Source organism: Urocampus carinirostris, chromosome 3 (assembly GCF_059441175.1).
Source record: "Urocampus carinirostris isolate Australia breed hairy pipefish chromosome 3, RoL_Ucar_1.0, whole genome shotgun sequence".
NCBI lineage: Eukaryota > Metazoa > Chordata > Actinopteri > Syngnathiformes > Syngnathidae > Urocampus > Urocampus carinirostris.
In genome coordinates, this window is record NC_142351.1 from 30,461,865 (window position 1) to 30,479,154 (window position 17,290).

A 17,290-nucleotide genomic window follows, 5' to 3' on the forward strand; every position below is an offset into this window, starting at 1 on the left:
CATCTCTCTTGGTTGTGCAGCGTTTCCGGCCACATTTTTCCCTTCCAACAGACTTTTTGTGGATATGCTTTGAAACTGCACTCTGTGTACAGCCTGCTCTTTGAGAAATTTCTTTTTGTGTCTTACCCTCCTGATGGAGGGTATCAATGATGGTCCTCTGGACAGCAGTCAGATCAGCAGTGATTTAGTTTACTGAACCAAGCTGAGTGTTTTTAAGGCTCAGGAAACCCTCGCAAGGTGTTTCGAGTTAATTAGATGATTCAGGTGATTAGTTGAATAGCCTACTTGTATACTTTTTCATGATATTCTAATATTTTGAGATAGGATTTTTGAGTTTTCTTAAGCTGTAAGCCAAATTCAGCAATATTAAAATAATAAAAGGCTTGAAATAGTTCAGTTGATGTGTAATGAATCCAGAATGTATGACATTTTTGTTTTTTTAATTGCATTACAGAAAATAAAGAACTTTATCACAATATTCTAATTTTCTGAGACAGTCCAGTATATATATACACGGAGGAGCCGGGAATCAAACGTGTGACCCCTTGATCCCAAGACCAGCACTCTACCTCCTGAGCTAATGCTGCCCTACTGTATAATCCCTAAATCACCAGGAATCTGGATGACAGGAATTGGCATTCAATTTTATCTCCATCACACTATTACTACTCGGAGTACCACCTTGTACAATGTTTTTGGCTCTTGAACGCTTTGCTAAAATGCTCCATTACTATCTGGTATCGCGTGTAAAAGTAGTGTGATGGCAAGATAAAATCTGATGCGATTTACCTTGCCTACTTTTGAGGATTTGACGCTCCCACCGCCATGATTCAGGTTCATCTCCTTTTGCAGCCAATGCTAAGCAAATGACAGTGATATTTGGCGACGATTCACTACCGTACACCTTTTGTATGATGTGCACCCAAACTGAGAATTTATTCTGGTGAAATGAAATGCGCGTATGCACGAAGAAATTCGGTGGAAGCAAATAGAAGGCCAATTTTTTTTTCTGTGCGATCTGGTACCGGTCCACGGCACGTTAGTTGCTGACCACTGCTCAAGGTGATCGTTAGTTCCCCCCTCCAACACACCTAATTCATATCCCTGGCAGGTTAAAGATGGTACTGCTCTAACACTTTGTTTTCCTTACGGTAGCAAATTATAAACAATTTAGTGGTGTAAAAGATAAGCATGATGTTATCCCACACAGGGACAGACAATTTGCTTCCTCATTCACACCTAGGGACAATTTGGACCAGCCAATTAACCTGACATGCATGTTTTTGGAATGTGGAAGGAAACCGCCCGGAAGAAACTCACACAAGCACGGGGAGAATATGCAAACTCCACACAGGAGGTTTGATCACATGACCTCAGAACTGTGCCGCACACTGTGATGTTTGATATAAGTCACATTTATTTGTATAGCCCTTAATTGCAAAAGTCTCAAAAGGGCAGAACACCATTTAAGCATCCCCTGATTTGAAACCTACATAGTATTGGTGGGGGTAAAAAATTGATTGTTTTGATCCATTTTCTATTTGCATAAAATAAATATTGATAATGAAATAACTTTGTTTCTATCTTTTTTTTTTCCAAATCTAACATTTAATAACGTATTAGTATAGCAACTTCTACAAGCAGCTTAATTACCGTTCAAGGGCATTGTCCAACCACCATTGTGAGTAAAGATTCTTGGGATCGATTCAGATAGTGATACCAGGTATCAGTGCGTGCTCCTCCTTACTTAAATTTAAATTACAACAAATGAAAGCATGATATAGAAACCATACAGTACAGTACTTTCAGGTATTCCCAGGGCTTCATATTTTGTTATACCACCTCTTGCAGAAAAGCATGGTCGGGATGTTTCTCACAAAATCCACCCCCCTTGGTTGATCCGTGTACAATTAATTTAATCCATTTTGGAATAAGGCTGTGACTTAAGTGAAGTGGGTGCATTGTATGAATGTTCATTATAAAACAACAGCACTAGCTATATCACTAATAATTTGTAAACAATATCATTTATACAAGTGGTCATTCAATATGGAAATGAGAATGTAAAATGCTAGATTTTCAGCGAATAGGACCGGCAAGTACCAAGTGGGAGGACTTCCCCCAGTCCTGACCTTGTTGGGTTGTGGTGACCAGTCCACTTTGGAGCCGTAGAAATATCTGTACTTCTTCCCGTTGAACTTATAATTGATGTTGGGCAACTCGAGACCTGACCAGACAGACAGTAATTATTTCCTGCATGATAGTAGCTGTAAGCTCTTATCTATTACAGTTTGATAAACTCACTAGTGCCTGTAGTAATATCATCCCATACTTTACGTGCCAACTAATGCAATTTGTCTTCATTGGTAATCCACTCAGACCCGAATACTGTATGTGACATGTTACTACATGCTCCAAGTGGTACATATACCCAACTTGATTGGCTGTGCCCAATGTTCCCTCTAATTTTCCACGAGTCACACAAAGTCGGTGAGCAGCGCTTGAAACAACAGTGAGCAACCATAATCCCAAGTGTGGCAAGATAATTAATTATCAAACATGTCCAAAACTTGACATCAAGTTATATTTTGCTGAGTTTCCGGCAATGCAAATTTTTTTTTTTTCTTTTGAATGAATTGACTCATGTACTATTGCAAAGGTTGTACGGCCTACAAACGTCGTTTGTTCTTTCACAAGATATCCATTTCTTTTTATTACTTGATATATTTTGTCGCATAATATTAACATTTTTGGGGGCTTATTTAGTCGGTTGTAAGATACAGAACTGTACTTAATCACATTTTTTAGTGGAAGCCCAATGTTGGCAACAAGATTCACTTGATATAATTGGAAATTATTTGAATGCAACACAAACCTTTTCTTTTTTCTGTGTTTTTTTTCTACTTTTTTAAAAATTCCTTTGTCATTGCGTTTATTTTTTCAAAGCTGTTACTTTTTTCTTTTTGTTCTCCATTTACCTTTTTCCTCCATTTCTTTTCTTTTTTTCTGGCTTTTTTTCTAAATTTTTCCTTCTTTTTTCTCTTCCTTTTGTTTCTTTTTTTCTCAGCTTTTCACTACTTTTTCGTTTTGGTATTTTTTTCTTTTTTGTTCTATTCCTCCCTTCCTTTAAGTTATTTTGTGCATAATTTTACATAATATTTGGTCATGTTGGGATTAAAGAAGCAAAAACAACCCGAAGAGCCGTTTAGGACCCGAAAGAGCCGGTTCCTTTTAGTGAGCCGAGCCGAAGAAGCCGGTTCCCCGACAAACTTCACTAACTTTACTCAACTTCGTTCTCCTTCGACCTGACTTCAAAGTACCGCATTTAGGACACAACGTCAGGGGAACCTGTGTATTTTTACCTTCATGCACTGTAACTTTGACTTGAGTTGCTTCTTAATTAGTAATTTTGAGCCCTCATTTCTGTGCACTGGCTAGATTTTCTTGTGCGCTGAGAGTGTGCAAGCAGTGCGCAATTGCGCTCGCGCGCAGCTTAGAGGGAACACTGGCTGTGCCTTTTCCGTATTTCACATTAAACTCATGTCCGGTCGCTCTGTCGGCTTATATGCGCAGGGTGTATTGAGGAACATTAAACCAACAGGATATTAGGATTTGGTCCCCACCAATGCCAAGACCAAACCACCCCCAGTAGTAGTAGCATACCTGTATATTGTTCCTTTCATCACCTTGGGCACTAGGTTCAAACTTAATGCTGACCTTGGAATAGAATTTCTGGCTTGCAGTAGACTTGAGCATTATCCTTCATGACGGCGGTAGCTCTTGTGTTTGCGAGAGTCACCAGGTTGTCTCCTTTAGGCGAGTCCTGTGAGCCAGACGTGCACTGTGAATACTTTTAAAATGTAATCGTGGGATTTATTTTTCTGACTATTTGAGAACAATTTTAAGGTGACTTGGCAACTTAAAATGCATGACAAAAAAACGAAGGTCTTCCGAATGGTACAAAGGGAAATTTGCTGTAGCCATTATCAGTATGCTTTTTAATGCACAAAAATTCCAAAAGATAAAGTTCTCAACTAAAACAAAGTCATAATTTGTGTTAAAGAGACACTAGTGAAATGATATGATTGGACTTGGAACAATGATGCTTTAGCTTATTGTGAATAAAAATTGATTTGTTTTTAGGACTTTTAACCCAAATATATATATATATATATATATATATATATATATATATATATATAAAATTTGCCTAATAGTTTATTCTCAGAACAAGATTGTGTTCCTAAAAGTCTAGTTTGGAGCTGTTTTTATTATTTTTTTTTGCCAAACAAATGTTAATAGTGTTTAAAGTACTTGGTAAAATAAAAAACAAAATACTGTATTTCATATACGATGACGTGCAGTCAAGGGAGGCAGGTGAGGCTAAGTCTAACCTGTAATCATGGAAATATGAAATTAAATTGTTATATTTATTCATTGTTAAAGTTCTTTCTCATTTAACTTCACAATGTTTGGAGCTTATTTTTCAAAACTGCTGAGTTTTCACATAATATGAATATTATTAATAAAATTATTAGCTAAATTATAACTGTTGAGTTTCTGGAGATACAGAGTGAGGCAGACAATACTTTTGCCTCCTGGCAGGGGTTGATAGAGAGACCAAAGCTTCCGTTTTGGCGCATACCTCAATAAAAAATAGGAATTAGTGATAGTCTTAACAAACTAACAGCATGCCAAACCATTTAGCATTCTTGTTCGGATGGGCCTTTTTTTTCATAATGGAGGATTACCTATCAATTGACGCTTTTATTTAAACATCTATAGTATGTAACATGTGCTCTATCTACAGATGCAGAGTGGGGAATGCAATTCTCCGCCCTCATGTCAGAGGGCGGTAGCAAGACAAAGGATCCTGATTTGGGGCATACATCAGCCCCAAACAAAATTGTTAGTGATTGTATTAGCAAGCTAACAATTCGTTAAGCCATCTGGTATTTTATTCTCGTTGCTTGGACCTTTTTTCATAGAGGAGGATTACCTAACTATTGATGATTCTATTTAAAAGGAGCATCACACAGACTTTATTTAAAGGTTAAGGTAAGACAATGAAAAGTGGGTTTCTATGCTACAGTTTATATTTTGCTTTCTTGCTCCACCAATCAGGCTGAATAAGATTAGGTTCACTCATTTGTACCAGACACAAACTTCACAGCATGTCAGTGACTTGGAATATACTGTATATAGGTTAGGGGAACCCACTCTCCCACACTAACGTCCTGTAGTACTGTAGGTATTACCTTGTTAATATTTAGTGGTAGGACAAACCGTTGGCTGACTGGCGGCGCCAAGTTGGAGTTTGATTCAACAAAGCTACTGGTATCCATCCTCAGTTTCTTCATGTAGAACATCTCGTAAAGGTCGCCGTCCTTGTAGGCAATTAGGTCAAAAACCACGTGGCCCTCTGTCTCATAGGCATTAATGTGATGAAAGACCACCAGGGGATCGGCAAAGAAATTAGTAGAAATCCTCTCCCCAGTCTTCCGGTTGAATAAGTGAAAGAAGGTCTAGGAAAGAGCAGTGTCCTCAGTTGCTGAGCGATGAGGGCAACAGCGTCCCAATCCATCCACTTACAGCTTCATCCTTTTCGAACTTGAGACAGCTCCCCCAGTTCAGACCTCGGAAATAGGCGGTCGCCAGTTTCACAACGTCCAGTTTGAACGGTTGCTCCACGAAAACGATGAAGTTTTCTGTCATGCCGAAGCTGTGGAAGTAGCTCGGGTAGAGCATGGAGCGGAAGGGGAGGGAGCACACCTGTTGAACATGCCGAAGGGCTGGTTTCTTCTGCCCGGAATCTGAAATAAGTCAGAGTAGTCAAAACCAAAGTCAATCTGAAGCCCCGCTGGTGAGTTTGCTGCAACAGCCTTTTCTTGTGTCTTCATAAAAAATGACGCAAAGGCCGCATTGAAATTATTAGCCTAGTTTTAGTCTAACATACATGCCAACCTTTTGACATCAAAGGGAGGTAGACGCTGGAGACCCACTAAAGAGCAAGGGCCCAAACTTGATTTAAGCTACCGGTGCCCTCGTATGGTAATAAGAGGAAAAATTGCACAACTGTCGTTTTGGTTCTCGGGTCATTTAATTGGTTATCTGAACTCCCACCGTGTATTCACAAGTTTTCTAATCACCGCAGGATTCCCTCTCCCTTCACACATGTTACCTGTTTTTATTAGAAATGTGCTGAGTTTGTCTTGTTGAAATGTTTTCCTACTGATTTTATTTTACAAATAAATCCTGTTGTTACATCAAGCAACGTGTGCCTCTGTTTTGTTTACATTCTTCTTCGGATTTATAATTCTTAACAAAATGAATTGTCTGCAAAATTGATAACTCGAGTAAAATATAAAATTAATGTATCAGGTGTTGCCCTACAGAGAGACTTGAGAATTTGAGACACGCAAGAGACTGATACGGTTCTAAAAACTAATCCTTGTGGTGGACCTCTGGCGACCTTTGTTGGTTAATATGACAACTGCATTACAGAGGTTAAATTCAATTAAAATCAAGCAAAAACCCTTACACAATGTAAAAACATGATATGCATTTTTTTCTACTCATGTGTGGTAGTAACATGCTCCCGAATGAATAACACAAAACCTAGAAGTTATAGCAAAAAAAAAAGCAACAAAACCGGAAAACCATCTGATGGATTCCCCTTCTGTATTCTGATCACCCAGTCACTCCACATAAGCTAACAAATTGTTTTGTGGTTACCTGGACCTGGACCTTGAGCATCCGCTGGGACTTTAAAGATGATGTACTTGGGTGGACCAAGGCCTATGAGGGCGGTGCCCATGTTGTATGTGTTTCCTTCATCGTCATAGTGAGGGTGAGCCGTTGCCAAGTTGATTGCGATATGATTCCTGTAGTTAGTCTAAAATTTAGTGCTAAGTGTCAATGAATATATACAAGGCTTGTGATTCTTACAACAATATTCACCCTTGCAACTGTTTCCAAAGTGACAGGATCAATTTGGTTTATGTAGTTGATCTCAGATGAGGCGTAGTAATCTTGACCGTAGCGGATGATGTTAATCACGTTGTTGTCGGTGAAATCGGGAATAGCATTGCTCAGATGTGTGAAGGCTCTGGTCAGGAAGAGACATGTAATTGCCGGATCACATTTCAAATAAAAAAAATGTTTTAACAGCTGAGGCCCGGACTGATCATGTGTTATCTATATGGTAACTTTCAATTTTCAACCGGAAAATGGATGAATTTACTTTGCATAGAAATAACATGAACATTAAATAGAAGAAGCATTATTATTCAGACACCATCAGTAGCCGATACAGGGATACCTCTACAAATGAATTTACTTAGTTCCCGGATGGTACTCGTATATTGAATTGCTTGTATCCCAAGCTAATTTCCCCAATACTAAATAGCTGAAAACCAATAAAGCCGTTCCCAACCTCCCAAAGGCATGTGAGTTTACCCTAAATAGTTATAAAACTTATATTCCTGATTACCAAAACACATTGAAATAGACCGCACGAGATGCAATGGTATAAAAAACACACAACAAAAAACAACAATAATGGCGGCGGTGAGTTTCTCGAGTGGTAGCACCTGGAAATTTTCAAAACTTGGATTTTCTCTCATTTGTCCGGCTTGAGTACTGTATAATTCAAAAAACATCTCGTATCTCCAATTTCTCGTGTCTTTACCTACGCGCTGTGAAAAAGTATTTGCCCCCTTCCTTATTTAGGTGGTTTTTGCATATTTATTACTCACTATGGTTTTGGCTCACCAAACCGATTTTAATATCACACAGAGAAAACCCAATGAAATACAAAATTCAACATCACAAATACATACTCTGACTTAATAAGATTTGATGGAGTGACTTTGATTCAAATCATGTCAAACTTGTTAGTCCAAAACCAATGTGGTGTATTTCCATAAATTACCTTGAGAAGATATTTTTGCAAGGATCCGGATAGACCATGGTGCCAAACTCGGAGACGACAATCCGATTAGCTTTCATGTTTTTCTCGTAGGTGTGACTCTTCAGGAACTTACTTCTGTAAAACACCTCACCTGCATACACGAAAACCTCAACATCAAAAGGAGCAGTTGGAAGATTTCTCTGCACTACAAACCCATGTGTCAATGTGTTATTAAAGGTATTCCCAAATTCTAAAGCATTCAACATAAAAAAATAGTGCATGTCTTTTGCATAAAATCTATATATATTTCATCGGTCTATTCCTATTATTTTCCGAGAAAAATGCATTTTGAAGACTGCCTGTATCTTCTTTGACTTCGTGAGCTGTGACGTCAAGTGAGTAAAACCTAGCAACCAAGCAAGTTATATTGATTTACGTGTTAATTAGTCAAAGAAGTTACGACTTTTCTAAGCAGTGTCTAAAATAACGTCTGCCCGGACGCCGGTGCATCTTTTACGTCGGGCATACAACTTACAAAAGGATTTTCAATTCCGAAATGTTCGTTTGGTTTGGAAATTTCGGGATTTCAGTTTGTTTGGCAATTTGCATACTCGGCAGCCGATCAGAAGCCTACATCGATTAACTTCGTGCATCCGGACTTTCCCGAGCGTTATAAGCTCACGATTTAGCATATCATTTTCCAAAGTAGACTCACACAGACCACAAGAAAAATGGATAAGTGGTTAGGAATCAAGCCAAAACCTCAGGCCCAGAAGAAATATTCAAAAGAAGCTAACAAACTTTATGACTCTACAAAACGTAAGCGTACATTAAAAGCATCAGGGAAAGAGGAGTTCACGTGGCTTGTAGCAGACGACGCAACGCAAAAATTGCATGAATGAAGATGAGTAAATACAGGTACATACTGATGGCAGATGGAAAACAGCGATGTCATATACATGCAATGAATGTTATAAGTAGATTTCTATCAAACTTAATTGTTAAATGTTGTTATGTATTCTGATTATCAATCCTTAATACTTTGCAACAATAGGTCTTTTGCAATTAGTCGTCTTATTGTGTTTCAAGTTGTGAAAAATGGGGCAGGCAACTTTATGGCTGAGCAGGCGTGTTGTCTACCCTGGTGTCCGGTAACTTTTTGTCATGAGTTTCAGACACTGGTTTTAGTTTTGGTAATGTTTGCGGAAAATCCCAAAGTTTTGTGTCAAAGGTCGATACAGTAATGGTACAACAAAGGGTGAGTCGCCAAAAAGGGGCTAACTGGCAAAAAAAAAAACACACGGAGAGCTAACGGGGGCTAACTGGGATGATCAAAAAGCGGCCGCAGCCTCGGTGGAAAAACGTGGGGCTAACCGACTAAAAACACGCAGTGAGCAGCCAGGCTAACTTGGTACCAGCAACGAAAAACACCTACGGCAACAAATGTGAACCTGGCCGGGAATAAACCAATAGGCACAGCCGCCAGGCCAACTAGTCGGCCAAACAACATTGTGTGCAGCCAATGGGGGCTAACCGGCAGCAGACAAAACAGGAAATCCTTCGGCAGACCCGACGCTAACAGGGAGCTTGCCAGACTAAATTATACCAACCTAAATGGACGCGAGGGTAAACAAAGAATGCACGCTGTAACGGCGGCAGTAAAGCTTACCTTGCGCAGCTTTTGGAGGTTAAAGCATGCAACTAAGACAAAACAGTCACAAGCCACCAGCGACAACTAAGCAAAGATCCAATTTCTCCAAGAATAGACCTTAAAACAGGGCAGTGAGCGCTCTCGAGAGGTTTTTAGTGGTAGCCTCTGGAAATTAGCATAACTTGGATTTTTCTTTGATTGTCGAGCAAGATTTTTTGTTCCAATTAAATTTGGTAAATTGTAAGTCTCAAGGGGCTAGTACAAAGAAGTACCTCTGAACTAGTAATATAATTGAACTAGTTGTTACCAGTATTGGGCGCGTTACTGAAAAGTCTTTAGTTAGAATTACTAGTTACTTCATTTAAAAAGTAATTGTGTTACCCTCCAGATTACTAACACCCAAAAGTAGCTAGTATCTAGTTACCAATTACCGCATATACTTGCATTGAAGCCGACCCCTGTAAACTACTGAAAAATAGCCACATAATAAAAGAAATAGAAGAAAACATGTAAGCCTACCTTTGGAAGTGGTGAACTCTTCATATTTCTTGGCTTTTGCAATTTTGAGAGCTTGCGGACTAACAGTTGAGACTCTCCATATCCATTTTGTCTTTTGTATTCAAACCACTTGCTTATTTCCTTTTTGATGTCTGGTTAATGTACAACATGTATTCTTTTTTTTATCTAGGCATGGTTTATTTCAAAAATAATTTTACTAATGAAAAATCCCAAAAGTATCAATTATGTGCTCACGTTTTTCCCATTGATTTCGTTGATCCTGTATAATCGCTGTGTGTTTTGCAGCTGCCTCTTCATGTTGTGTCAACGGGAGTAGCCAATTTGGAAGTGTTCTGTTGACGTTGCAGCTCTAGAGGATTATTTTGCAACACATCTGTGTAGAACACTGTGCCTAACTAAAAAGAAAAGGTATTTTTTTAATACCTTCCTTCCTACCTAAGTTTTTGTCCAATTAGATTTCAGTCGTTGTTACTAGAATTTAATTATGTTGTCTTTTTGGGTAGAATTAATGGATTTGTGTTAAAACAAGAGAGTGCTTCTTCAATCTTTTCTGTCATGCTCTCTGGGAAATATTTCCTAGAGGTCAAACCTGCCCGCGCCCCGCCACGGTCAGAGCCTCTCCCCACTTTCACACACTATTCGAAAACCGCTACGATATCTGGTTGTTTTAGGTGTCGTCTGGAGGCTCAGCTAGAAAATGCATGCTCGAGACTCACCGTCTTTGAACGTGAAGCTGTGAATGAGAGACATCCCATCAAACCAGTGGTTGTATTCCGTGTCGCCCACAGAAAAGAGAGCAGGCCCGTTTCGCATGAGTATGCCCTGCAGCCATGCCGGCACGCAACCTGCAGAGAAAACAGAGGTCTTCTTTTGGATTGCTACCGACTACGGTCGCTGGTGCAATCACATCGTGGAGACACGCTTGAGAGGGGTTTCTGCACGCTTTCAACAATCATGGGCGGCATTATCTCAGAAGGGAGAGAGCCTGTCTTGGGTTCAAGAGGTCGCAGGTTCGATTTATGGCTCCTCCGTGTTACATGTCAAGGTGTCCGTGGGCAAGACACTTAATCCCTAATGCCCCCGATAGCTGACACTGCTACCGTTCCGTTAGTGTGTAAAAGGGAAAAGTGTGAATAACATTGTAAAAGCGCTTCGGGAGGTCTTCATTGGCTTGAAAAGCAATCCATTTACATTTATTCACATCTCTAGTATTTGACCTTCAAAAAAGGGATTTTTTTTACTTTTATCCAAGGAAATGCCATTTTGAATAACTGCTTAAACAGGGTTGGGTAGGGTTACTTTAACTGGATTACTTTCAATTACTTTTGGATTACTCCAATACCAAATATGCTAATAAAAGACAAAATAAACTAAATATGAATAAAATTACTAAATTTTGTGCAGGCTTGGGGAGTAACGGAATACATGGAACGGCAAAAAAGATGTTGGCAAGCTGTTTGGATTTATTTTCATTTTGTTTCTGTCGCATTTTATGTTAGTTTTGCCGGAGATCAAAGAGATCAAAGCCAGGAGAGAACGCGTACCACGTGTTGTGAGTCATAATTGTATTCATATTTAGTTTCTTTTGTCTTTTATTAGTATATTTGATATTGGAGTAATCCAAAAGTAATTGAAAGTAATCCAGTTAAAGTAACCCTTCCCAACCCTGTGCTTAAAACAGTAAAGTATCTTTCATTCGTTCATTCATTTGTTCGTTTATGCATTCATTCATTTACCGTACCATTTATCCTGAGATGATCCGAGGATGATGGGGGTGCAATAACCCATCACAGGGCAGTAAAGTATGAAACGTTTTAATCAATTTTATGAGTCCCCACTGATGAGCCTCCCATTACCAGATATCTGTTGAACTGATGATTTAATCCAAAAATAGACGCCTAAATTTGGGTCTAGAAATACCTGTTGTGTTTACCTTTTTTAAAGTAGTTGTGTAACAGTAAGGTCTCGGGGTGCAGGAGAAGAATTGTTCTTTTTGGTGTCTTTAAGTCACCGTAGTTTGTATTCTTTCTCGAGCTTTAGAGCCCCTTATTTTCGGTTGCACTACTCAATAGAGCGATATTTAGTGGTGAAATATTACACTGTGCATCTTCCAAAAGTAAGTTAAACTCAATTTTATTTATCTTTATAGAGCATATTACTTTAAGAAATGTTTATCTTTGGTACAAACAATACAGGTTACTTATAAAAGCCTTAATCATTCTTATATAAACCTTAAACATACATTCAATACAAAATATAGCACTAAAGATACTTACGAACAAATTCAACTTACGAACGATCGTTTGGAACGTATCCCGTTTGTAAGCGAGTGTCTGTAGTTTTAAACTTGTTGAGCATGACCGAATGCAGATAAAGTAGGGCAGCGTCTGTACCAGTTCTCTCGAATTGGTGTGATGTGAATTTCCCAAGCATTTCCCCTAATGTGGGGGTCTCAAATGACTCTGGGGCTGCCGGCGCTAGGGTCTGGGTGAGGGTGGGCCAAATCATTCTTTCCACAAAAAATTCTGATAAAAATATGCTACAGTTCTCAATTGTTTTCTGCACTGAATACGTTTTAAAAGTAAAAAAAGAATTTGAATGAAAATAAATCAATCCAACTGTAGGAAATGAATTCAAAATTTGCGTGGGCTGCATTTACATTAAAGGGACCACCTGTATTGTTTGACTACGAGATGTTACTTTATTACGAAGGTGAAACAAAACCACTGCAACCAAGCAAAGTACAAACTGGAGACTCAATGTTACAAAAAAACACATCATTTTTCTTCTGTTGTTTGGGGTTCAACCGTTTGTGAATAAAGGATGAAAATAAAAAATAAAAAAGAAAGGAAAAAGGAAAAACAGTAAGAAAAAATGGAAAATGAAAGAAGAAGAAAAAACAAAGAAAAATAATAGAGAAAAGAACAAAAGAAGCAAGAAAAGAATAATGAAAGGAATGGAAAGAAGTAAAAAAAAAGAGAAAAAGGAAGCGTCAAGATTGCTGATAATGATGTCAACTCCCTCTTCAGATGAGCCCCATGTTATGAAAAATAAATACAAATTGTCTTGCTTATTTTTTCAATCAATATCGCTTTTTCTTGATATTTTTCTTTCTACACTTGCAGACGCTAAATAATACACACAGTTAAACATTTGTATTAAGGCGGAAGCCTCAAACTGGCATACAGCCACAATTGGCTCTTTGGCATCGATTTTGAGACCCCTTCTCTAATGCTCGTGAAGCCATTTTAAGTAGACAGCAAGTGGAGATGGATGAATTGTCTTTTCCCCTCAAAAAAGGGAGGGGGATGTTAATTGCGTCTTCTATTTTTCTTACCTGTGACTTGAGCTTTGACCGGCTCCGATGTTTCTTTTCCGTTCTGAAGAAATAAAGATTGCATTTTCAAAGCTGAGCTGGATTCATTCATTTTGGATTCAACGCATGTGCTCTTGCTGTTACAACAGCACTTATTTGAGCTTTCACTTATCTATTACTGAGCGTCCTGTTACATAACAACTGCTTCGAACACATGTGTCACACTCATGGCCCGCGGCCCAAATCTGGCCCGCCACATCATTTTATGTGCTCCCCGACAGCTTAAAGCCCCAGTGTGTAACATTTTGTGAGTAGTGCAAGGGAAAACATGGCGGCCTTTTCCTCTGTGTAAATGACATACTAATTTATCAATCTATGTTTTTTTTATAAGAATTAACGACGGTATGATAGTTTGTGTAGTTTTGCCCGGTATTCAGATCACTGTGTTTTTTACTGAATTGAAACTTGTTTTTGAACGCACTGTCCCGTTAAAATGTCCGAGCGTTTAAAATTATCCTTATATTTCGTGATACAGTGATACCTCTATGTAAGAGACTAATTTCTCCCCGGATCGTGCTCGTACAGTATCTAGAATTGTTCAAGCAATTTTTCCCAAGTACAGTGGAACCTCGGTTTTCGAACGCCTCTCAGTTCGAACAAATCGGAGTCCGACCAAAAATTTCGGGAAATTCTTGATTCGCTGTTCGGTCAAAAAATCGGAGTTCAAACGCCGGTAATGCGTGAGTGCGTACGCTAGGGTGCGATGCTGAGCGGCGTACGGGTGTTTTAGCCCCTAAGTATGCCTCCGAAGAAAGTCAGTGCAAGCAAAGTTGCTACAGGTGAAAAAAGAAAAGTAGTGCGTACAACTATTGCATTTAAGAAAGAAATAATAGCCAAATATGAAGGAGGTGTGCGAGTGCCTTCTGCTGACCACCACAAAGGTAAGAAATCCTATTCATAAGATTACGATAACGCGAACGTTAAAAAAGGGAAAAACGGCAAAAATGAACGACGATGGAAATGAAGGACGATGGAAATAAAAATAAATAAATATGGGAAAATAAAGCCAAAAAGAAGCAAAAAACGAAAATGGTGTGGGGGAATAAATAAAACCATGAAAAAAATATACAAGGAAAAAGGACAAAAACAAAAAAGACCGTTTTTTTGCCGTTAACCGTTTTTTAAAATTTTCAGTTCCTTATTTTTTTATTTCCGATTTCTATTCTTTTTCTTCTTAGCTTAGCTTTAAGTTTCCGTTAAACATTCAGGGTGTTGGAACGGAGCCCAACATTGAGGATGTTGGAACGGAGCCCCCTTTCCAATGAACCGCTCACCACTTGTTGTGGAGACCCGGGTGCTAAATGACTTGTAAACGACCTGATTTTTTTTATTTTTACACGTTCATGTTAGCGTAATCTTTCGTACGGAAGATTACGATAACGCGAACGTACGACTAGCCTGGGTGAGCTTTATGTTTACGTTAAACATTCATGGTAAACATTCAGGGTGTTGGAATGGATTAAAACAATTTACATTATTTTTAATGGGAAAAATAATAATAATAATAATAATAATTTCCTTGTATTGTCATTCTGTGTAACAATGTACACAGAACGAAATGTCGATTGCATCTGACCCGATGCAGCCGCAGCCAAGAGAGGGCGCCGCCGACCACTTTTTAAGTCTTAGGAATGACTCGGCCGGGGCGCGAACCCGAACCTCCCAGTCTCAAAGCGGGCGCCTTACCATCTAGGCTACTGAGCTGAGCTGATTTCCGTGATCAGGGCAGCATGGCGGCGCAGTGGTTAGCGCTTGTGCGGCACAGTTCATGTCATGGGAACCTGTCGTGGGTTCAAATCCAGCTCCAGACTTCCTGTGCGGAGTTTGTATGTTCTCTCCGTGCTTGCGTGGGTTTCCTCCGGGCACTCCGGTTTCCTCCCACATTCCAAAAACATGCATTTCAGGTGAATTGGCCGGTCTAAATTGTCCCTAGGTGTGAATGAGCGAATGAGTTGTCTGTCCCTGTGTGCCCTGCGATTGGCTGGCAACCAGTTCAGGGTGTCCCCTGCCCACTGCCCGGAGATGGCTGGGATGGACTCCAGCCCCCCCCGCGACCCTAACAAGGATAATAATAATAATGAGATGAGATTTCCGTGATCGAACAAATCAGTTTTCGAACAGGGTTCTGGAACGCATTATGTTTGAGAACCGAGGTTCCACTGTAACTGAAAACCCATTGTTCCCAGCCTCCCAAAAGCATCCAAAATAGTTATCAAACGGATCTTCCTGATCACTAGAAACACATTCGAATAATAATTGAACTCAAAAATAAAGTCAGAAAACCAATAAGAAGATGATTACATTACAATAAACCCCCAGTCTCTAGTGGTAATGTATGGAAATGGTCATAACTTGGATTTTCGCTCATATTTGGGGCAACATTTTTGCTTGAAACTCTCATATCTCAAATATCTTGTTGCTCGTGTGTAGAGGTGTCACAGCATTAAATCTATAACATTATATAGGTGTAGTAACTTTGTTTTTAACACAACTGTCATGTTTTGGACTTGAATAATGTTAGGTTCAAGGTCTTTATCATAATACTCAAATTAATTATCTGACTTTAAATTATTGAACATAAATTTACCATTCAAACCGATATTAACCTTAGCTTCACCTTTCCTAACAGTTATACGTGCTTGTTCTGTAGAGAGAAGACCAGGAAACCAATAGGCCGAATCGCCCGAGATTCTATTCCTAACAGCAAAACACTAATACAGTACAGTATCGGGGGCTCGGGTCCCTCTCAATACAATCTGTGCTTCCCATCAGGGACACTACCCACTCCCATGTTATTGGTTACATGACATCTGCAATGTTTCTTAACATGCTTATTGACTCTCTTCTCTCACATCCTCAGATGACGCCCTTTCTTGCGTACGTGACTGTCTGGGGTGCAGTTCCGAGAATCACCACACCATTAAATTCCCAGGAGCAGGGAATCTTCGTTCGACCTTGGGCCCCCACCTCATCAGTTTTTGTTTGGTATGTCTGGCGAATAAGCCTCAAAAACATCTTTATAACAGCACTATTCAACTTATTTGCAATACAGCTTTGATATATCAAAAAACAGCATAGCCCTGCATGTCTGCACAAAACAATAAAATCCTTCAATAATTAGTATATTCAGATTTACTCTACATTAAGGAGTATTTACATTTAATTTACATACCGACTACATTTAGTTACATTTATAATTTTCATACGGCCCTTAGAGGACAGCCGTTATGTTGATGTGGCCCTCAGTGAAAATTAGTTTGACACCTCTGGCTTAGACCGTCCCGTTTGTTCCATTGTTTTGAGTATACTGTAGCTATTGTAACAAATAGAACAACTTTGAAATAATATGAGTGGATGTATCATTTTTCTTTTTCCGCAATCACTTTTCTTGGAGAAAAACTGCTTTAAAGTTGGGAAGTTGCTTAGCACTTTTGCCTTTTTGCCAAGAAAAGAATAAAATATAACTCCATGATTTAGGAGAAAGGAATTTAAGCTAATGAGTTAAGTCCCCTTCTTGAATTGCCACTAGGGGTGGGCGATACAGGGGATTTTGGTATCGATCCGATCCAAGTAAACACAGTGTGGTTTTGATTAATAAAGATGCAAAATCGATACTTTTTGCTTGGAATTGTCAATTCATTGAATAATTAAACCCCTGCTCCCATGTGTTATTTTATAACTATGATGAAACGCAAAGAATTTTAGGCACTAAAAATGTTTTCTTTTCATGAAACAACTACAATACAGACTTTAACAGTATAGTAAAATAAATTGCTTCTACTACAACGGGTTCAGAACAAAAGTCAAAAGAGTCAAACCCCAAAAATCAGCA

The 17,290-nt window shown here is 39.0% G+C and overlaps 1 protein-coding gene across 2 annotated transcripts in view; it reads right to left on the reverse strand.

Annotated features, from left to right (window-relative positions):
• bco1l (beta-carotene oxygenase 1, like) overlaps positions 1–13,490 on the reverse strand; it is a 15,992-nt gene extending 2,502 nt beyond the window's left edge. Inside the window, exons 1-9 of one of the 2 annotated variants that reach the window (XM_088331383.1) lie at positions 13,420–13,490; positions 10,799–10,927; positions 7,934–8,063; positions 6,961–7,108; positions 6,748–6,895; positions 5,593–5,813; positions 5,259–5,525; positions 3,718–3,823; positions 2,133–2,227 (exon numbers count right to left, since the gene is read on the reverse strand). In XM_088331383.1, coding sequence (XP_088187509.1) covers positions 2,133–2,227; positions 3,718–3,823; positions 5,259–5,525; positions 5,593–5,813; positions 6,748–6,895; positions 6,961–7,108; positions 7,934–8,063; positions 10,799–10,927; positions 13,420–13,483 — 1,308 coding nt within the window. In that variant the 5' untranslated portion in view covers positions 13,484–13,490. Of the gene's footprint in view, positions 1–2,132; positions 2,228–3,717; positions 3,824–5,258; positions 5,526–5,592; positions 5,814–6,735; positions 6,896–6,960; positions 7,109–7,933; positions 8,064–10,798; positions 10,928–13,419 lie in introns of both variants that reach the window. The other variant, XM_088331381.1, reaches the window with a different exon arrangement.
• Between the last annotated feature and the right edge of the window lie 3,800 nt (positions 13,491–17,290).